General features: G+C 41.9%; 1 protein-coding gene across 1 annotated transcript; it reads left to right on the forward strand.

Annotated features, from left to right (window-relative positions):
• Positions 1-683: 683 nt before the first annotated feature.
• Positions 684-21422, forward strand: cabp7a (calcium binding protein 7a). Its single transcript, XM_030791913.1, has 5 exons — positions 684-792; positions 17425-17568; positions 19045-19157; positions 20354-20504; positions 21292-21422. Exons 1-5 carry the CDS (start codon positions 684-686, stop codon positions 21420-21422), a joined length of 648 nt encoding a protein of 215 aa, XP_030647773.1.
• The last annotated feature ends 2055 nt before the right edge of the window (positions 21423-23477 follow it).

A 23477-nucleotide genomic window follows, 5' to 3' on the forward strand; every position in this document is an offset into this window, starting at 1 on the left:
GTCCGTCACCCATAAACTGAGAATATTTTGGGGTTAATAAAATAGCATTTCAGGCTGTGAACCTCTACTAGAATTTCACCAGGACGCATAATAGGAATGCATTATCCACACGTCAACGTTTTTTGACCTCGCCTACGCACAGTTTTAGTCTAAGTGATAAAATGCTTGTTGATTTTATGTTCCTCGGGTAAAGTGGAAGATTGTCAGTGTTGACTGATTGCGGCTGATGGAGCCACCGTGAGCTGTCCGCTTGGTTAGAACCACTTAAGTAGCCTCAATTCGTTTTGAATTTCGGCAGTGGTATCATTCTGTAGTAAAATATTAAAAGTGTACGTGAAACGAAATTCAAGTGCATATTCGGCAAAACTCGGAATGTTAACTGGTGACCTAGATTTTTCTAAGTTAATTGATTTCAGTGCTGCGATACCTTATTTCTTCGAACCGGGTCCGCTGTCTCACTGATTCGGGAAAGGAATGCGACTGGACCTCTCCCGGTATTAACACAGCCGATTCCTACTGGATACAGCTCCGTCTGTTCCTTTCAGCATCGAAAAGAACTGCTGTCACTAATGGGCGCGAGCTTCCACAGCCGCACGAAAAAGTGGAAAAGTGTGAAAGTTGCCGTCTGGACTCCAGATTATTTATGAGGATCGAGACCCAGGTGCCGACCACAAATCGCAGAGATGCCTATGCATGCGGTGACCTCTACGTTGATGTACCGGGGAATTTGCACCATCCCAGACATCCTGTCTTATCGTGCCCCCATCAACCTACCTGAAGACGAGGTGGAAGGTGAGTTGGCGTATACACAGTTACTGTAAACGCACATTGTATTGTCACTCTTTCTATTGTCTCTCTAAGTGACAAGACGAAGAACCTTATCAGTCCTGTCGTATTTATAAAGATGTATTTACGCTTATATAAGCTGTCTGTTAAACAAAGTGACTCAAAATACGCTATCAAACAGTGTGGCGTCAGAACACCTGTTAATTCATCGATTTGGAATCATAATGAATATTCAGAATGTATGTGAAAGTACGCGGGAATTGTAATAAGTACTGATATTGGCATTACTACAGTAACATTGCCTTGTTATTCCCGTATTTTGGTGGCCAGCGTATTGTCGACTCCCACGACATACGATTTCAGCACCTTGGACAGCACCGTTCCACACTGACACAGATTTGGTGTAAGCCTCATTCCAGCGTCGAGTCGAGTTTTTTTTTTTTTTGTGGAGAGAAAAGCGGCATTCATTTTAGGTCAACATTAAACATTTGTATCAATTACGGTACAAGGAGTTTTATATACTTTATGATATTTCATCGCTTCTCTACGTACGTGTTTTTTTCTACCTATTCTTTTTTTTTTTTTTTTTTTTTTTTAAGAAATCTCTTCTGGTTTGCATTAGAATAGCCCATTTAAATACCTGGAGAAGAAGCAAAGAAACTGTTGGATTCTGAACAGTTAAATCAAAATCTCGAGGGACGCAGTGCTCATTCATGCTGAACTATTCATTTCCACCCGCAATCAGTAAATGGGAACATGCAGGTTGGCACTGAGAATGAAACAGTCTAAGACTAATTTTGCTTTAAATTGTGCCTTTTACCGGTACTGCTCTAAGTTTTCGTACATTCAAGATGTGACTTATTACCTGGGGCATTGAAAAGCTAAATATAAGTCTTTGTGTGTGTGTGTGTGTGTGTGTGTGTGTTTTAAAGTCAAATTGATTTACTGTATTTAAGAGTCTGGCTGAGCTTTCCTCTGGAGTACCGCGGGGAAGAATGGCTTTGAGAGACAGAACAATGGGACCTCCACAGTTTGACCAAATAAAAAAGATCATACCTGGAGTGTTCTTCCCCCACCTACGTTTACTGTGGCAGAACAGAGTCCATTTTCAAAGATCTCAGACTGTAAAATGCTCTCTCTTCTCGCAGACAGACTGCTGGAGGTCTGTTAACCTGGAAAAATCCATCCATCAAACTTATTCCTCCCTTTATATTGTCAGTTTTTTTTTAAACAATAGGTCACAAACTAAATGCTCCCTGATGAATGTTTTTTTTTTTAAAAAAAAAAAACTTGAACCAGGCCAAATGCTTTTGGAAAGTTGTTGTTCCCTTGGAGACGTCAGTGGCCTCTAGTTGGCATGTGCTGCCACTTGTTGGCCTTTACAAGTTGGCCTTTTTGTAAACCAGGTGAAAAGTAACACGTCTATGGAACATTTCTATACTGTTTCTCCTCAGGGCTAGTTTTTTCTTTTATCTCAGACTACCTGCTCCTGTGTGCATGTGTGTGTATGTGTGTATAAGAGAGAGGGAGAGAATGTGAGTTGTTTAGTGCGTGTGTGTGTGTGTGTGTATGTGTGTGCGTGCATGTGTGTGCGCGCGTGCGTATGTGCATGGCGTAGAGTTAACCGAATAATACCCATGAGGATTCCAGCATTTGGGGAAAAAATGTGCAGGGGGAGACATTTTGCTGGTTCCCTCCTGGGAGAACCCTTTTTTAAAGATATGGCTCACTATTTTTTATTTTTTAACTTTTTAGGTTAATACAAGAGGTACCAACAGAGTTCTTTGGGTCTGAGTAAGAATTCAGGTCAGTGTCAGACTTAGGGTTTAGGGTTCCAATATACATTTTCACTTACTAATAAATGGAAACAAGTGACACCTCAATTTATATCCTGGTGAGGAGATAGACATGAGTGTTTTATGTGTGTGTGTGTGTGTGTGTGTGTGTCTGTGTGTGTGTGTGCCTGTATGTGTGTCAGAGTTTTTTACACAGATGTATGTGTTTCATATAAGATAAGATAAGATAAGATAAGATAAGATAACACTTTATTAATCCCCAGGTGGGGAAACTTGGGTGTTAACATCAGAGGAAAGGAGGAAAAACAGGTGAAGAAGTATAGATAAAAAATACAAGATAAAAATACAATACAATAAACATAACGTACTATAGTGCAAAAAAAAAAAAAAATAGTCAACAATATGAGCACAAACAACAACAAAGGAGCACAAACTGTCCATGTGGTGCAGGAGGTGCAGGGAGCTATGATGGTTGTCAATAAACAAAAGAGCCTCTAACAGGTTGAATACCATAGACCATTACTTTATCAGATCTATCTGTGAAATCCTAAACAAGCCCTAAAAACATGAGCGGGAGAGAAAGAGAGAGGTGACAGGCCATTTACAGTCTGCTGCATAGGGAGGAAATTAGCCTGTCAGGACTGCAGCGTCCGAATACGCACCCAACATCCCCCCCACTCCCTCCCCTCCCCCCAGCCCCCACCCCCTCCGCATTAGGATTCCAGCCCACGCGGGAACCTCCGTCGGATTTGTGAAAGCAAATGACAAACACTGAACGAAGAAAACCCTCCCTCGAACCCACACCTCCAACCAGATTTAGTCTCGACTGAAACGGAGAGCGAGGCTAAAATCCGCCGATGTGAGAAACAAACAATACGATTTTTTTTTTCTTTTTTTAAATCTTTACAGGCACTGACTTTGCTCTGCCTTGTCTTCTCTAAGACACGGCCTTATCCTCACATCATCTATGGCTTAAGCTGTGTGGAATCATTTGGTTTTGATGCAGACAGGATGAAACAGATCTGAGGCTCCTCTCATTATTCACATGTCCTTAAAACAGACGATAAACATCCGGAAGGCATGGCTTGTCCAACCAAGGTCACACACACACACACACACACACACACACACACACACATACCAGATTCAGTCTAAAAAACCACAGAGATAACTATGGTGCAGCATGGTGTGTGTGTGTGTGTGTGTGTGACAACTTGGCCTCAGGTAAACGACACAGAAGCTAATGAAGCGACAGCAGCAGGTATTAGTTTAAAACCAAGCCAGGATGAGACATAGTGTTCCAGGAGCCGTTGGCCTGGCCTGGGAGGTGTGGTGGACCCATCTGCATTAGGAACAGAATATTAAAGCCTTTCAGAGGATCAGCTCCGGTGCTTTGAGAGGTTAAGTTTTTATCTTTCTAAATCATTTAGTGTCCATATCTTACTGTGATCTAACACCTAACACCTAACACAAAGAATCAAGAATCACTGAAGTACATGTAGGGGTTCGTGTATGTGTGTGTATACACACACACACACACACACACACACACACACATATGTATCTCTCTCTCTCTCTCTCTCTCTCTCTCTCTCTATATATATATATATATGTGTGTGTGTGTGTGTGTGTGTGTGTGTGTGTGTTGGTAGCAGTGGAATGTCTGGCGTGCACAGCTGTTAACTGTATACATATATCTATATCTATATCTATATATGTATGTATGTATGTGTGTGTGTGTGTGTGTGTGTGTGTGTGTGTGTTGGTAGCAGTGGAATGTCTGGCGTGCACAGCTGTTAATTGTGGTTGGCCGAACACGCTTAGGTTTCTCTGGCACAGACTAGCGATCAGATGCTGCGGTTGTTTTCCGAATGTGATTAGATTGTTTGGCCGGAGCGGAGGGGAATACAAACGTGATTCAATTTAGCTCGGATAAATTTCAATTCCCATTCCGGGAAATCTGATGGCATGCTAATGCTTCAGACGCCATTTGGTCCTCCTGAAAAGGTGCCAAAAGCAGTGGTCCTAATGAACGGCTTTGTGGGTAATCTGAAATGGTAGATGGTGGAGCTTCCTCCCTTTGTTTTCCTTTTTTTTTGTTTGATCGGTGAGCAAGTGTGGGGAAGCTGTTCGCAAAACAGTCTCGTGGGTAAACTGGGCCAAAATTGGAAACAAAAAGATATGATTCACTCAATACTTGCTTGACAAATTCTGAAGGAGAAGAGCAGAAGAACGGTTTGTTCTTACCAAAGTTATCTTTTGCTAGAGATTTCTTTTTTGCTTTTTTTTTTCCGACTAATTAATTTGAAACTTGATTCAAATTCAAGATTGACTGACGCATGAAATTGATTGAGGTAAATGAAAACCCCGCCCCCTTTGGACTGGGTCGAAAATTGGATGCAAACAAAAATGTCATCATTTCTTTGCATTCTGCTGAACAATTTCCCTCGAAACAAAAACACAACACAAACACACACGCAGACACACACGCAGACACACACACACACACACACACACACACACATCCATCCCCATGCAGCTGATTTTGTTTATCAGCTAAACTCTTGAATCAGGGTCGCAATAATTTTCTCATTTATGGTAACCCCACCGATGAGAAATCAAATCCATACCAAATAAGAATGAGATAGTGTCACAGCTGTGTTTTGTTGTTGTTGTTGCTGTTGTTGTTGTTGTTGTTGTTGTTGCTATTGTCGTTGTGGATGATGATGATGATGATGATGATGATGCTTGTATCTGATTAGTGGAAAACACAGTGACTCTTCCACTCATCCACACTACTACCTCTCGTCCATACCAATGCCATCAATGTTAACCAGTGAAAAAGCCCTGTATTCCTGTCCATACCAATCCCAGCAATGTTAACCAGTGAGGAAGCCCTGTATTCCTGTCCATACCAATCCCAGCAATGTTAACCAGTGAGAAAGCCCTGTATTCCTGTCTATACCAATGCCATCAATGTTAACCAGTGAGAAAGCCCTGTATTCCTGTCCATACCAATGCCATCAATGTTAACCAGTGAGAAAGCCCTGTATTCCTGTCCATACCAATCCCAGCAATGTTAGCTAGTGAGAAAGCCCTGTATTCCTGTCCATACCAATGCCATCAATGTTAACCAGTGAGAAAGCCCTGTATTCCTGTCCATACCAATGCCAGCAATGTTAACTAGTGAGAAAGCCCTGTATTCCTGTCTATACCAATGCCATCAATGTTAACCAGTGAGAAAGCCCTGTATTCTTGTCCATACCAATGCCATCAATGTTAACCAGTGAGAAAGCCCTGTATTCCTGTCCATACCAATGCCATCAATGTTAACCAGTGAGAAAGCCCTGTATTCCTGTCCATACCAATGCCATCAATGTTAACCAGTGAGAAAGCCCTGTATTCCTGTCCATACCAATGCCAGCAATGTTAACCAGTGAGAAAGCCCTGTATTCCTGTCCATACCAATGCCATCAATGTTAACCAGTGAGAAAGCCCTGTATTCCTATCCTTTGTCTCAGGTTTCTTCAGTAGAGGAGCAGTAAAAGGGAGAACAGTGTCTTCAGCCACTGCTGTGAGTACTGTTCTTGAATGCAGGAGTTACATTTGGGAAACTCCAGCCCTGTGTCCATTAATTAGTTGTCCAAATCCTTCAGGTGGGAGTGAACAGGAATTCGCCTGGGTTTCCATGTTCATTCATGTACGCAGAGATCGGAGATTAGATGCATTAAACGCACAGAGCGGAGCGCGGCAGGGATGAAGGTGCCTTTGGAAGTTCAGAGAACCGTTTCCCGGTTCTTTGTTGTGTGTTGTTTACTCCACAATTAAAGACCTAATTCAATCAGTCCACTACTGAACAGAGCTGCTTCAGTAAAAAAAAAAAAGAAGCAAAAAAACCCCCAAAAAACCCAAAATATTCGGTACTTTCTTTCACTTCAGTAAAGAAAAAAAGTGATTCAGACAATTCCTGTCATTTCAGATGACATTCAAACTCAAACACATACATCAGTTTGGTCTCATTTTTCACAGCCGCTTTCATTGACACGGGCCACGGTGGTTCTCTGACTTCTTTTCTTTTTTTTTTTTTGGAATAACAGATTCCGAACCTGGCCTGAAGCTGCCATGGTTAATCTTGTGTCTGGCCTTTGACTGGTCTTACTGGGAGACAGGTTCTATCTGCTTTACAGTCACAGGGAGCATGTTTTTTTTTTTTTTACACCTTCGTTTGCAAAGGAGAGAGAGAAAGCTGGATGGCTAACGAAGCACACAGAGACCTTGATTTTCAATTACCAGCGTAGAGACTGCACAAAACAAAGAGACAGTTCCACCCCTATGGGTTTTGGAAGAGCCGGTCAGGTCCAATATTAGCAGTAGATTGCTTTTTTTGTCAGCCTGTGCCGGGGAAGGGGAAAGAAAAAAAAAAACTGCCTCAGCTTTTTATTGAGGGTTCCATTTTGCAATTACCCTGATTGCAAAATAGCAGTGTGTGTGTGTGTCGGGGGTATGTTTGAACCAGGTAGAGAAAGAGAGAGAGGTGGGCAGGAGAGAGGGGTGCAGGAGAGAGAGAGAGAGAGAGAGAGTTGCATATTTAGATTTATTTAGATCCAGAAATGATTTTGCCCTATTCCCATTCCTGTCATTAATCAAATGTTCTGCCTTAGATGAATTCAAGATGCCCTGACATTTCGGTGAAAGCGTTGAACTTTATGAAATTTTCTCACTGTAATGGGCGACTGGTGCATTCGTAGCTGGGCTCTGGACTCTGGAGACCCAATTTTGGGCAAAGAAGTTAAAACCTAGGCCTACATTCACCCCCCAACCAAAGAAAAAAAAAAAGTTTTGGCACCGAATATTTAGTCATATTCTTCCACCAAAATGACCTTTGCCTGCACCAGGGGTACTCAGTCCTGTCCTTCAAATCTCAACTCTATCCTGTTTTTTTGGTTTTTTTTAAACATTAAGCAATTAATGTCATTCATTGGCAGCCGTTCCGTTACACCTGACTCCCAGATAAACAGAAGGTGGCTAATCTGAAGCACCTGGTCCTCAAAGACCTGCAGGAGTTTAGTCGCCTTTGCCTGTATCAGTTGCCACCATTAAAAATAAAAATCCAAATGCGTTTCTTGGTCAGAGAATGCTTTGTACTGAGAGAATGATGCTGGGATCGCTTCAGCAATTAGCAGTGACATGCCCATTACTTAATATTGTAATGGTCTTATGGTAATTTGATTTTATAAGGTTCCTACTTGTAATGATTTTTGTCTAGACAATACATTTGCACGGCATCTTTGTCATAGTAAGTACCTCATTTAATTCCAAAGTGCAAAACCACACAAAGTCACACTACCAAACAAACGCAGCCTCGATGGGAAAACAGTCTGACAGTGTGGGGTTTTGTGTGTGTGTGTGTGTGTGTGTGTGGGGGGGGGGGGGGGGGGGGGGGGGGGCGCTGCCTACTTACCTACCTACCTACAGATTGTTTGGACCATTTAGCAGTGTCATCTGGTCTTACTCAGACTTGTCAGTGACCTTAATCAGTATGTAAGAAGATGCTAAAAGCCATTGTTTCTCTCAAGAGAAGGGTAGGCTACCAAAATCTGTGATTTGAGGTCGAGACAACACCCCCCCCCCCTTCCCCAAAGGTTCTGTATGCTTAGTCATTTTGCTTGGGCTCTCTCTCTCTCTCTCTCTCTCTCTCTCTCTCCCTCTCTCTTTCTCTCTCTCTCCCAGTCTCACAGTGTGGGTTTTTTTTGGGGGGGGGGTTTGTTTGTTTGTTTGTTTTTCAAAGATCTTTTCAAAGATCAAAACTAAGAAACTGTCATTTCCTATAAAAAGATGGAAGGAACAGGAACTAATAGAAGTGGGACAGGCTGCTAGTTTTGTGCTTCCTCCAGCCTGAGGACGGGATGACGAGCCTCAGAAGAGACTGTCAGAATCATTCATCAACTTTACTGCTATGAATGTTTGCCAAAAACAGGTGTCTGAGATGAAAAACCAATAAACAAACAAACATAAAAATACCCACTCGATAAAAAAAAAAACCCAGACGGCACTGCTAGGCTGGCTGCCTAAGGTAAAGTCAGTTGTGTTAGGTTGGCTCCTGTTAGCGTATGCTTCACTGCCCCACATGGAGGGGAAATTCATACGTCATGACAGGTTTGACAGGTGGAGAAAACAGAAAGTAAACTGACGCACAACACCACACAGTACACAACATGATAGTAAACACAATATAGTAAGACATAAATAACAATACAGTTATGATATTAATGTACAATATAGACTGATATTATCACTTTAACACTAAGAGGTACATCAAATCCCGCGATGAGGTAGAATTTAGGAAGTGAAGAGCGGTTTGTTTCATGATTTTGGATGATTGAGAATTAACAACAACTGCAACAAAGTAAGTCTAATAGAGGTAACAAGAAGGACTGGCGAACACTTCTGTCTTACATTTAGGGACAGCTGGCACTGAAAGAACCGTTTTCTTCAGTTAACAAAAAAGGAGGTGCTAATTGTTGTCGAATATGGCCTAGGTGTTTGTCTATGGCTTAAAAAGTTTGTATATTCGTATGTGAAGAGAGTATATTTCTTTTGTTTGAAGGATTTTTGGTGACTATGTGAGAGCTAAAATAATGGTATCATTTCCCCTCTTTATTTAATCCAGTCATAAGGGAGAATGATACGCTGTGTATCGAACAAAAAAAAGAGCGTTTGTTTTTAATATGGATGTGCACTGTCAGATGCTCCGGGATACGCTGTGTAAAATCAGATTTCGAAGTGGAAAGTGTACCTTAGCACAAATTCGTGGGAGTTTTGTGAGGGTGTATGTTTCAAAGGATCAAACGCTGCTCTTTGAAAACACATGCCTCTACAGAGCCAGGATGACACGATGGTACAACGGCCAAGTGATAAAACAGAGACAGTGTAGATACATTCTCCCTACTATACTGAAGCCTTAAAGGTTTACAACTTCCTTTTCTTTTTTTTAGACAGGTTTGTATAAATACAGGATCAGTGATACGTTCCGCTGTTTTCAACACACCAATCACAGGCTTTGTTATTGCTTTTAACCCAAACAAATAAGGCTAACATGTACACACAACGCTAATTAATCCGTCCTTAACATGGACGACGGCATTAATGTGAGTTATATGAAAAGCAGAAGCTGAGAGGATTGAAATCCAAGGACTTGTCGCCACTCTGTCTATCTGTTTGTCAAAAAGAAAAAATCCCTGTTCAGGTTTTGGAGTCTCGCTCTCTATGAATGCTGAACTGGAGATCAGCGTCCCTTTGTGTGCAGCGAACAATGACAGCTGTCGTCAGACTTCCAGTCAAAGCCGCAAGTTCTGTCATCCTGCAATTACTCACAAACAAACTGACAATGAACTTCAATGTTAGGCTGATTTTCTCCAAATACCCAAAGCCTACATTTTAATTTCAATGTCTGCTTCTGCTTTGTGAATCAAAAGCGGAGCAGTGAGCAAAGGCAAACAAAAATATGTTTTTTGAAAAATAAATAGGATTAAAGGTTGAAGTAGTAAAACCATCCATTGCTTCACTGTTCCCACATCAGCAAATGCAGTGAAGTTCCACGGTATCAGTAAGCTTGTGTGTTTATGGACACTTAGGCGATCGTGCGTAAGGGTTAGGTGACCTTAATCTTACAGAGACTAATTGCAGGCTTTCGCTCCATTCTCATTAAAATCACCTTATTAAAATTATATTTCACAAAGAAATGATCTGAATGGCGCAGTGAAACTACTTAAGCCGACAAGAAACTCTGTAAACACTGTGAACTGTTCTGCTGTCGCGTTGGAGTCTGAATGAACGATTCGATTGGGGGTTTCCTTCCCCTGGCCTAGGGTCTCTTAAGCGTAGCTTTATGCTGCAGTGGTTCTGTTGCAAGAGAAGGGGAGGATTAGAACATGACTGAGGGCATAACAAGTGGAGGGAAGAAGAGAGGATAAGAATGAACAGTATTCCTGTCTGCGCATTTCTGTTTGCATGGGCATTACGTCTGCATGCGCATTATGTCCGATACCAGAGAGAAGGAGACAGACAGATACAGATAGAGAGAGACAGAGAGAGAGAGATGGGAAGAAGCTGTGAGAGACAGACAGGTAGACAGATAGATAGATGGATATAGAGAGAGAAAGATGGAGAGAAAGAGACAGAGAGAGAGACACACACACACACAGATGGAGAGAGAGAGAGATAGAGAGATGGAGAGAGAGAGAGATAGAGAGAGAGAAAGGGGGGGAGAGAGAAAGAGACTGAGGGACAGAGATATGACCGTAGCTGCAGGTTGCCTGATAACACTAAAAGATGAAACAAGTAATGTGTGAAAAAGATTGAGAGAATAGACAAGACCAATTATTGTGTCTGTGTTTGTTAAATGAATGTTAATTCCATAACCAAGCGACAGATAGCATAAAACTCCAAACCATACGTTAAGATGATTGCTCTGGCGTTTACTTAGAGGAGATTCCTGCGGCAAATCATTTTGATTGACTTTTTTTTTTCTTTCCTCCGCCGGGTGTGAACTGACAGCACAGTCATCTGCTCTCTGCTTTACAAGACTGTCTGAGAGGAATTTATGATTTTTAATTTATATGAGCGTTACCTCATTTGACTTGTTCCAACTTGCAATATAAAATGCCCCCCCCCCCCCCCCCCTCCAAAAAAAAACATTAATAAATTTAACATTCACAACGCTCTGTAATATATGTATAAGAACAGTTGCACAAAAAAAGGAAACAAGGAAGGGGAAACAGAACTATTCATCACTCGCTGGGAGTTTTTTTTTTTTTTTTTTTTTACCAGGAACAGTGCCAAAGGCAGGCATAGGGTGTTCTAACCCAGAATAGGATCAGCCCACGCGACTTTTGAAGGCTTAGTGAATCTGCTCCTGGCTCACTCAAACAATGTGGAAGTAACAACAAACGTGTGTGTGTGTGTGTGTGTGTTGTAGAATGTTGATTATGAGAACCTCTGACATCATTTCTGATGAGTGTTCTTTGTCCAGTGCTCCGCGGTTTTTCGTTTTTAACCTCATCGTTTGGAGGTAACAAACGCACAACTAAAAACAAATTGTGTTCTTCGTTTCACCTGGCATAAGTCAGATGGATGTGATGAAAAAGAAAAAAAACAAGTACAGTCTCGTCTTGGTTTAACAGATCCATCTTCTGCCTACTCCCCTGCCTACTTACATTCCTACCTACCTACAGATTGTTTGGACCATTTAGCAGTGTCATCTGGTCTTACTCAGACTTGTCAGTGACCTTAATCAGTATGTAAGAAGATGCTAAAAGCCATTGTTTCTCTCAAGAGAAGGGTAGGCTACCAAAATCTGTGATTTGAGGTGGAGACAACACCCCCCCCCCCCCCCTTCCCCTGTATGCTTAGTCATTTTGCTCGGGCTCTCTCTAATCCAGAGCACCCCCCCCTCCCTAATCCAGAACACCCCCCCCCCCCCTCTAATCCAGAGCCGCTCACAGTTTTTCTCACTCTCTATATCAGTGGACTCATGCCTCAGGGGCAACTCTGGGATTACCAGCCTTGCTCAAGGGGACGTGAGCTTAGGTAGGTTTAGGATTGAAACCTGTAACCCTCCGGCGACGGAGGTTAATTCTGCTCACCGCTCTGACATTTACTGCCCCCCTGAGCCTTTGGGACAGAGCTGCCGACTGCACGGTTCAGAACTGATTGGATGCTTGGCTGTGGTTCTCCAGGCTGTTTCTAAAGGCCTTAGACGCTCCTGGTCTTGAAAAACAAACAAACAAACAAAAAAAAAACAAAACAGAAAGCACAGCAGCAGAAAAGCTTGAACCCTGATTTACGGCGTGTTCCCGCTGAGTTTCAGAAGGAGGCTTTACTCCTCTTTCCACAGGAGGAGGTGATGGGAGACGTCGAAGCGGCGAGTCGATCTCTCCGTGTACTTTCCTGACCGGTTAACGTTTCCCCGGCCTCATTTGCGGCACAGATGGCGTTGCGCAGGTGGTCTGGGCCCCGGCGTGGCCGGCGCCGGAGTTCTGCCGTGGCTGACCCGACATCTCCGAGTCGAGCTTTGAGAATTTCTTCGTTTTCGCGTCTTCGGGCGGTGCGAGTAGGCGGCGGTACGGCCGGCTAGTCGTCGCGCTTTGGCGAGTTTAACGAGACAACCTCCAACCGTTCCCTGCGGGTCCACTTTTGTACTTCAACAGAAAAACTCTGTCCACATCTGCACAGCTGGTGGAGCCGTGCCACACGTAGAGCAAGATGACCTTCATTTGGAAACAAGTTTGTAGCACATTACTATATCATTAAATTACAATAATCATCATTATCATCATCTTCGCCGAATTCTCCAGTAACGGAGATCCAACAGCGCGCGTCGTTATAAATGGCATCCTGTTCTGTATGTAGCAGAATTTGTATATAGCACTCAGTGGGTACAATGTCATTTTATATTTTGCTATATTGTTTTCTGTTTCCTCTCTTTGTTTTTTTTTCTTCTGTTGATGTCTCTAGTTGAGAAATGTAAGTAATGCTATTTAAAAATAATCATTTGACTTGAGACATACTCATTCAAATGAGCTTTCTGCGTTGAGCTTTAGGCATTTCTGCTAATGTTTGACCTCTGAACCCACAGTCTCTCGAACCAAGAGACGGTTAATGCGTGGGAAGGATCTTTGTTTTCCGTTCTAATCGGAGAGGGCTGCTTGTTGTGGGAAAACGTGATTTATTTCCATTTGTGAAATCCCTGGAAAGCCAGAAACAGCACACGTGAGTGTATAAGTGTTCTGTTTGGACTCCTTTATTGGCCAGGCTGTCTTCGAAACCGGACACTTAAAAAAAAAACAACAAAAAAACGTGTGTGAACCCAGTCCCTCTTGGAGATTAATCTGTCGAAAAAGAGGCACAAAATTCCCTGTAACACATGCATCTCCCTCCACTTAAAGCCCTGCTGGAATACACAGGAGGCTTGTTAGAATTCACTTACAGTAATATTCAGATCTGCTGGCCGCTGGAGAAGACCCTTTACCAGGCGAAGATGGATTAAGCCTGCCACATTTGTTTAAAAATAGCACCAAAAACACACAGAGACCACACACACACACACGCACACACACGCACACACATGCACCGACAGACAGACAGACACACACATGCATGCATGCACACACACACATACACACGCGCACGTGCACACACACACACACACACACACACACACACACACATACACACGTGCCCACACCCACTCAGACACATGAACATATACATATACACACAGGCACGCGCGCGCGCGCACACACACACACATTGTCTTACAGGCATCGATCTGTGAGAGCGAGCAGATAGAGAGTTGATTTGCTGTAGTTCCTGGAGGAACCGTGTAACACATGTGTATGATTTAAGGACCGGGGGAATCTGGGAATAGTGGAGCCCCTCTGCTCTGAACTCAGGCTCATAGCACACAGTCACACTTCTAATACACAAGAGCACTATAACATGTGATGTTACAGACACTGCAAGAACCACTGGCAAAAGACCAGCACCATGGATATAACACACACACGAGAGAGAGAGAGAGAGAGAGAGACAGAGAGAGAGAGAGAGACAGACAGACAGAGAGAAAGACAGAGAAAGACAAAGAGAGAGAGAGAGAGCAGAGGGTTCACCCTCACTTTTGTGAACACACACACACACACAAAGATGTACATCATATAAAATCTTGCCTATGCATACATTCATGTTTGAATATCTACTGAGAGATTTACTTTCTCATCAACGCTAGAAGATCCACCAGGTTATGTATAAAAAATATGAAATCATTCTCTTCCACCGCAGAACAACAGTGCAGTGATTCTTCAAATATAGGCCAGGGTTCCTTCAGTTAACCAATCACGTCCAATTCTGAGAAGCTTAGATCTGTGATGAACTTTCACAACTCTTTATTAAAAAAAAAAAAAAAAAACAACTAAAAAGAAAGATAAGTGTTGCGGTGTTAGTTTCAAACACAAATCTCTTCTGACGTGACTCAGGTCTGGGTGACTCTGTGTTTAAAGGGTTCTCTTGAACCTGACATGTGGACTTTTGATCTCTCCAGCTTGATCTGTGTGAAGGGGAGAAGCGATACATGTTTTGAAGCCTAGCCGTGCCTCTCCACATCAAACGGAACGTCGTCGGACGGTAGACGTCATTACGAGCTGTGAGATGGGGAAAAATCACAGGGAATGCCATTCCAAAGCTTTCGAAAGATTGATTAAGTTGTGTCTGTGTGCCAAAGATGAGGTACAGACCAAAACAAGGCTGATGACATCAGGAGGAAAAAAAAAACCCTCCCAAAAATAAAAAGACAATGGCACTGCAGTGGTGCTTTGAAGGAGGATTCAGGAAAATTCAATCAAAACAGTCTGTTTTAATGTGATGTTTCAGCCAGATATCAGCTTCCACACAAGCGTGAAAGGAATATTTCAAGAGCCTGAGACGCTGTTTGTTAAGTACCGTCGTCAAAATGCAAAGATGTGCTTCTGCGTGGGTGAGATTTTCTTCAAAAATTGGCAATTAGAAGTGCTTTGTGTTAAGAGAGCGGTTGAATATACCTTAAAAAAATCTGTTAAATATCATAATTACAACTTATGGGTACAGTCTGAGAGGTAAACAAAGAGAACTTAGAAGTTGTCCTTGAATTTAGGACAATGATTTAAACTCTAAGAATTTAAAAAAAGAAACAAACACATAGCTCAATATTAGTTTTAAGATGTAACGAATTATTGAGAAAACACTAATGACTGAAATCCCACATCAAAAAAAAAAACACCAAAAAAAAAAAAAAAAAAAAAAAGGAAAAGAAAAAGGGAGATGGCTTGGTTTGTTATCTCTCAAAGCACCGATTGTAACAAACTATTAAGACATTGCATTTTCCACACTAGTCGCGTATCACGTCGTCTCAAAGGCAAACAGAAGACATTGAGAAAGACTAATTAGCTTTCTTTGAAGACCAATCAGAGTGCATCTCATTTGCATATTTTCCCTAATCCTTTGATATAAGAGGGCATTTGTCACAATGTCATTCTCAAAAAGATGTCTTAATGGGCTGTCATTTTCACACGCTCTTCAAATTGTTACAGTTTGAAAGAGTTTGGTCGCTGGACAAAGTCGCGGAGTCCGCGACGGATCACTGCTAGCACAGTCTGAAAGCTACTCAACACTCACTGCTTACGGTTTATTGTCAAATGGCCAAGAGAGAGCAACCTTGTTCGATGTTACGACGATTGACTGGGCTTTGCTCTCCATAAATATATGTGACCAGTGTGGAATGATGTCAGACCAAGTTATCTTAAAAGCAGCACAGCGGCAGATGACTCTGGAGAATCCAGAGAGAAGATTGTTGGATTTTGTAAGTGGTTTTCTGATGATAGTAGAGGGACAGAGGGTTTGGCAAACATAAACGTAGGCTAAATGAATGAATGGATTCTATTATCATGAAAATGGAGAGAGAGAGAGAGAGAGAGAGAGAGAGATTGAGATTTGTGTGTGTGTGTGTTTCATCTCTTTCTCTGTGAGGCAAAGCATCTGAAGCCTATGCAGGGCAAAGCTGTTTACGGAGCCAGCAGATGGAGTTTGGGCTACGGGAGTAGCTGCAGAGACATTGTTACAGTCTAAATCATGATACCCCATCTGCCGAAAAAGCCAAATATATCTTTTAAGGGAGCCCAGAATAACACAACCCACTGAACACAGACAATAATCCACAGAGCATCAAATACATATGGAAGACAGCGATCCACCCCGGTGTAGAAAATATCGCTTTGTTTGACTGGGTATTAATCATAATTCAGCCCAGCAGGTAGTTTCCGAATGACAAAGACAGGCTGGGAGGAATTTTTTTTTTTTTTTTAAATCAGCGCATCTTCCAAATCCTGGAATAATTCTGACGCCTGAGACAATGAGAAAATTGAAAGAGTAGAATACCCACTTTCAGTTGTCACTTCCGTTTCATTTACATGAATATGAAAAACTGCTGCCTGTACAGTTTTAGATAAGCGTACGTTATTTTTATCCGTCTTAAATCCTCCGATCGAATTTGAAAACTAGTCTCCAGATTTACATTTTTATTCAAAGTGACCTCCCAAAGATTCAAAGTCAGAGATATTTTATGTATGAAAATGGAATTAGATCAAGTCACCCTTTCTTCTGATTCCAAGTGCTGTGTTAGACACTGTCTAGCTCTAAAAACGTAACATATTTCTTAATTATGTGTTTGACATTAAGATTTGACAAGTGGAAAATTGCGAATGATTATATGGCGATCTATAATGCATATAAATGGGGGGATTTAGTCATTCATGAGGGCTGAAACCTTATATCTTTCAAATATGTTTGAACAGTATAGAAAATGAGACTATTCTTTTTCCACTCATTCAGCCAGGCTTTAACAGAGGGATCCGGCTTTATGAAGTCTTCAACAATGGAAGCGGAATTGCTCAGATGAAAACAATGAGCTAAATCCTCTCTCGAGGGGGTTATTAATATGGGCTAATTCCTTTTCTTTCATAACCACGTATGTGGAATAATTTTACAGCCTGCCTCTTATGATAAAGTCATTCACAAATCATATAGTTTTTCAGTGGCATAATGATAGGGAAGGACACAGCTGGTGTGGCATAGCTCGTGAGTCCTGGAGGTTTCCATCATTCACTCTCACACACACACACACACACACACTCACACACTGATTCACACTCTCACACACAGACACACACTCATACACTCACTCACTCATTCACTCATGCACTGATTCATTCACTCACTCACTCACTCACCCCATTGCTGTGTCTGTGTTTTGCAGAGATCCGTGAGGCATTTAAGGTGTTTGATCGTGATGGCAATGGATTTATCTCCAAGCAGGAGCTGGGCATGGCCATGCGTTCTCTCGGCTACATGCCCAACGAGGTGGAACTGGAGGTCATCATTCAGAGACTAGACATGGACGGTCAGTGATTGTCCTGCCCTCTCTAATTCTCTCCGCTGTCTTACTGCCTCTCCACTGTCTTACTGTCTCTCCACTGTCTTACAATCTCTCTCCACTGTCTTACAATCTCTCTCCACTGTCTTACACACTCTCTCCACTGTCTTACTGCCTCTCCACTGTCTTACTGCCTCTCCACTGTCTTACAATCTCTCTCCAATGTCTTACTGCCTCTCCACTGTCTTACTGCCTCTCCACTGTCTTACACACTCTCTCCACTGTCTTACTGTCTCTCCACTGTCTTACTGCCTCTCCAATGTCTTACAATCTCTCTCCACTGTCTTACTGTCTCTCCACTGTCTTACAATCTCTCTCATGTCTTGCGGTCTCTCTCATGTCTTATTGTCTCTCTACTGTCTTACACACTCTCTCCACTGTCTTACTGCCTCTCCACTGTCTTACTGTCTCTCCACTGTCTTACAATCTCTCTCATGTCTTACTGTCTTTCTACTGTCTTACACACTCTCCATTGTCTTACTGCCTCTCCACTGTCTTACAATCTCTCTCATGTCTTACTGTCTCTCTACTGTCTTACACACTCTCTCCACTGTCTTACACTCTCTCCACTGTCTTACTGTCTCTCCAATGTCTTACAATCTCTCTCATGTCTTACAATCTCTCTCCAATGTCTTACTGCCTCTCCACTGTCTTCCAATCTCTCTCATGTCTTACTGTCTCTCTACTGTCTTACACACTCTCTCCACTGTCTTACTGCCTCTCCACTGTCTTACACACTCTCTCCACTGTCTTACTGCCTCTCCACTGTCTTACTGTCTCTCCACTGTCTTACAATCTCTCTCCACTGTCTTACAATCTCTCCACTGTCTTACAATCTCTCTACTGTCTTCCAGTCTCTCTACTGTCTTACTGCCTCTCCACTGTCTTCCAGTCTCTCTACTGTCTTACACACTCTCTCCACTGTCTTACACTCAGAGTGTATGTGTGTGCGTGTGCGTGTGTATGTGTGTGTGTGGGTGGGCAGGTGTGTGAGAGAGAGAGAGAGCGAGAGAGAGGGAAACAGAGATAAACATCAAAGAGTAAAATGTGTTATGTCAGCAGCTCTAGCTTTTTCATAGTTACTATATTTATAAACAGTTCTATCCTCATGTAAACACACAGTAAGTTAACCAGGTGTAAATCCTCAAACCCACCAATCCAGATGTATACATACACATTTTCATTATGTTTAACTTACATGCTATGACCTCAACCCTACACTGGATAAGTTAGACTGTTCATCTTAGTGAATGGCATGACCGACTTAAGATGGGATCCAAACATCGCAGAGACAGTTTAACATCAGGCAGGATCATCACATATTCTCTAAACTATCCATAATAACTGTTCCGTCCTTGAATTTACACCTGTTGGATCATTTGCCAGGTGTTTTGGTTTGTACCTCTAACGCTTGACGTTTGAACTTGTGTGTCTGTCCGGCAGGTGACGGCCAGGTGGATTTTGAGGAATTTGTCACCCTGTTGGGACCCAAGCTCTCAGCAGCTGGTATGCCTGACAAATTCCACGGCACCGATTTTGACTCTGTGTTCTGGAAGGTAATTACTGTCTGTGCCTCGCGCTTATTAGCACTGACAGCCCAAGAAAGATGGAGGAGCTGCTGATAAAGAACTGTCACTCTACACACTAAACACAGAGCCAATACACTATAAACGCACACTAAATACACACTGAATACACACTAAATGCATGCTAAATACACGCTAAATGCATGCTAAATGCACGCTAAATAAAGAGCAGAACTTCTCACTTCCTCCTGTGACCCTCTTACTTTCAGTTAGCTAACCAGACAGTCAAAGGAAGGAGTGTTTTAAAACATTAAATATCTGCTTTTAAACCAAAATAACAAAAAAAAAAAATCCTCTTTCAAGCCTGAATACTTCAAAAGCATCACGTCTATTTAATATTCACAAAGACTAAACAATGTGCACTTCTAAATCAATTTTAATTAGAGTTTGAACTTGAGTCAAACTTGAAATTACTTTTAGGTTTAGTTTATAAGAGTTGTGTTCCACTGTTGCAATCGATGTGAGCTGACGTGACATTCTTTGTGTATGTGTGTGTGTGTGTGTGTGTGTTTCATGTGTTTGCTGCTTGCATGTGTTTTTGTGTGTGCTTTTTTGTGTGAATGTGTGCCTTTTTGTGTTTGTGTACATGTTTTTGTGTGTGTATGTTGTTGTGCGTGCGCATGCATCTGTGTGCTTGTATGGGCGTATGTGTACGTTTTTGTGAGTGAATGTCTTCATGTTTGTGTGCGTACGTGCGTGTGTGTGTTTGTGTGCGTGTGTGTGTTTGTGTGCGTGCGTGCGTGCGTGTGTGTGTGTGTGTGTGCGTGTGTGTTTGTGTGTGTGTATGTGTGTGTGTTTGTGTGTGTGTGCATGTGTGTATGTGTGTGTGTGTGTGCATATGTGTGTGTGTGTGCGTGTGTGTATATGTATGAGTGTGTGTGTGTGTGTGTGTGTGTGTGTGTGTGTATGTGCGTGCGTGTGTGTGTGTGTGTTTGCGTACATGCGTGCGTACGTGCATGTGTGTGTTTGTGTGTGTGCGTGCGTGCGTGCGTGCGTGTGTGCGTGCGTGTGTGTGTGTGCGTGTGTGTGTGTGTGTGTGTGTGTATGTGCGTGCGTGCGTGGGTGTGTGTGTGTGTTTGCGTACGTGCGTGCGTACGTGCATGTGTGTGTTTGTGTGCGTGCGTGCGTGTGTGTGTGTGTGTGTGTGTGTGTGTGTGCATCTGCAGTGTGACATGCAGAAGCTAACGGTGGAGGAGCTGAAAAGGCTGCTGTACGACACGTTCTGTGACCACCTGTCTATGAAAGACATTGAAAACATCATTATGACTGAGGAAAACCACATTAAGAATCCAGAGGAGTGCCAGGTGGATATCGACAGTAAGACCACACCAGATGCACACCAGCTCCTTTCTCTTCTCCGCTTCACCGCTGTTTAGCCGCCGTTCTCTCTCTGACAGCGCAGTGGAGGCTGCGGTCGCGTGTCCAAGCGCTAGAGACAGGGTGAAAAATAGAAGAAGATGGCACACAGCTTTCTATCATCATTATCTTGTTCAATTACTTGTAACTTCTGCGTCATTTCTGTAGCTACTGTAGGGCCTGGGGCGGAAAATTGCACTTTTTCAAAAGGGCAGTCACATTTGACATTATAGGACATCTGTACAATCTCGCTATAGATTTTAGAGGCACTTAGGATGGATCTTGGCTCCATAATGCTTCGTGATGTAGGTAAAATATTGCAAAACAAAAAACAGAAAAGTTGGGAACTGAGTTACTTTGGCTTTTCTTTGAGAGATCTCTGTTCAGGTTTGGGGCCCTACAGGTGAACTTACATGGCAGCAAAATTTGGGTTTAAAGAGCAAAGCTATGACATCAGCAGCTTTATAATTGGGCGATGAGCATTTTACCGTGAGTCCTGTCCACCAAATTCTGCTATTCATCATTTATTCCTGCTACACAATGCAAAAAAAAAAAAAAAAAGTATACGTATAGGAATTTCAGTCATTGCGTACCTTTGCATCAAACTGAGTCGGGTGGAGACAGAATGCGATGATGTCATAGACAGCTTGATTATGTAATAATGCTTTATAAATGCAGGGGGTGTAACAGACATGCCACCTCACTGTTTCTCTGTCGCCTTTTTTTCCTCTTTTTGTTTTTATTACAGCTGAGAGTCCGACCCAGCAGGTGAAGCAGACGTGTGTTCGTAAGAGTTTGATCTGCGCCTTCGCCATCGCTTTCATCATCAGCGTCATGCTCATAGCAGCCAATCAGGTGCTCCGCAGTGGCATGAAGTAGTGGCCGACAGCCAAACACAAAAGACTTTTTGACACAGACCAATGAACTGAAGAGGAACTTTGACAAATACAGGACGTGACCAACAAGGACCAGTTTACGTGGTCTGATTCATTGTGTATACCGGGGACTGTCAGAGCAGGGAGTTGTGAATGACAAAACAAGTTATCCTCTCCTACTTTTCCCTCTCCTTCTCTTTCTCTCACTTGCCCTTGGACTGAAGGACTCTGGAGACGGAAACTCAAAAACCCAAGGTCGTACAACTCAGAAACCAAGGTCATACAAGTGCATGAAGTGCATGGATTTACAAAAAACTGTCTTGAGGCATTTGTAGAGCCAGAACCGTGTACCAGTACACCCACTGTATATTCAAGATTTCTTGACATTAAGACAGGACTGCGACCTATCACATTTGAGAGGGTAAATGTATGTGTAGGTTACAGGAGTTCAAAAAAAGACTTTCAAACATGGGGAGGGGAAACAAAAAAAAAGTAATTAAATGTTTTATCGATTGATTTTGCATGAACACAAGGGCTGTTTAGGATCTGCTCATGTCGTACCATTTTTCTGTGGTGTTGTTAATGAGGTAACTGTGAACTACCCATCCCAATGAGAGTACTGTGGCAAAAATTACACACTGCCAAAGGAGTGATCTACAGCCCTACTGTAATGTTTTAGTAATTAGTAAAATATCGATGGGAAAAAAATAGGAACACATATATATATATATATATATATATATATATATATATATATATATATATATATATCTTGGACACACTATGCATTCCAATGGCTTTATTTTAAAGGTTCTAATGCTTAATGTATGGTTAAGTACTAGCACTGTTCACATTAAAAGCATTACAAATTGGTCTCGTTGTCGCAATGAGGTCTTGTCAAGTTCAGTGAGTGCCCCCCTCCCACCCCTTTCCCCCGAAAAGCAATTTTTTTTAAATCTGCAAGGCAGATGATAATGACATACTTTGGAAAATATGTTTGACAATTATATTGCCGTTCGGGCTAACGACCTCCTAAACTCTGCAATTAGAGTAATAACAATAATAATAATAAAAAATCACCGTTTTGAACTAGACATTTTGTAAACGATCACTGAATCTCAATTATATTTAAATTTCCGCTGAAAACACATTATGCATTCATATCAAAAACAGTTAAACTATTTACGGGCCAATTTAAGCCTACAGTCGAACAATTCCAAGAAATGTATGCGTGACAGAACCCGCTGTCGGGATTGGAGGCACCACAGAATGTGTGTATAAATTTGAATAACCCATATATTTGAAGTTATAGTGCTAGTTAGTGTCAGTGCTTGAATATATACATATACAAATATACATATATATAGTTAGAGCCCAGTTTTTGAGTCTTTTGCATGGCATGAGTGTTTGTGGAAGGTATATAGGATTTTCTCCTGTCTGATGCCCAAAGCAATTCAAACGGATGGTTAAAAAAAAAAAAAAAAAAATCATGAATACCTATTGCACCATCTGTAGTCATTATCCACAGCGAAACTTTGGTAGTCCAGGTTTATATGAAATATGCAATGGATAAAACTGCATCTTCCAAAGAAGATGTGACCTTCACCATCAAGAGGTATCCAGAGAAACAAAAAAAAACAAAACAAAACAACAACAACAAAAAAGGAAATTCATTTTTATCCAAAAGAATGCTGTACATGGTTCTTTTTTTAGCGCTCCTGTTTCTATGAGTGATACTCTGTACGTGAACAATTAGGTTAGACAGAGTAGATAGTGTCCTCTTGAAAAAGAAAGGAATTAGAACATATTGTGTTTGAGCTCTTGTTTTTTTTTTTGTTTTGTTTTGTTTTTTTTTTTGCGTGGAGTGGAAAAGTTTTGTCCGGACGGTTTCTCTCATGAAACCAGCGTAATGATATACACTGAAGCAATACTGAATCAAAGAGTTTGTGGAGCCGGAACTGCATCCTAAGAATGAGCGTAATGATAAACATAAAGATTATTATTTTTAAAATAAAAAAATGTGTTTGAGGGCTGCGGTGAAAAGAGGATTGTAATTCTG

Source organism: Chanos chanos, chromosome 14, assembly GCF_902362185.1.
Source record: "Chanos chanos chromosome 14, fChaCha1.1, whole genome shotgun sequence".
Taxonomy (NCBI): domain Eukaryota; kingdom Metazoa; phylum Chordata; class Actinopteri; order Gonorynchiformes; family Chanidae; genus Chanos; species Chanos chanos.

Bases quoted from the DNA above. Each gene is read 5' to 3' on its own strand.
- cabp7a (XM_030791913.1), top strand. From the start codon at position 684: ATGCCTATGCATGCGGTGACCTCTACGTTGATGTACCGGGGAATTTGC. The intron at 17,569-19,044 runs GTCAGTGATTGT...TCTGTCCGGCAG, and splicing joins TCAGAGACTAGACATGGACG to GTGACGGCCAGGTGGATTTT. The intron at 19,158-20,353 runs GTAATTACTGTC...GTGCATCTGCAG, and splicing joins TTGACTCTGTGTTCTGGAAG to TGTGACATGCAGAAGCTAAC.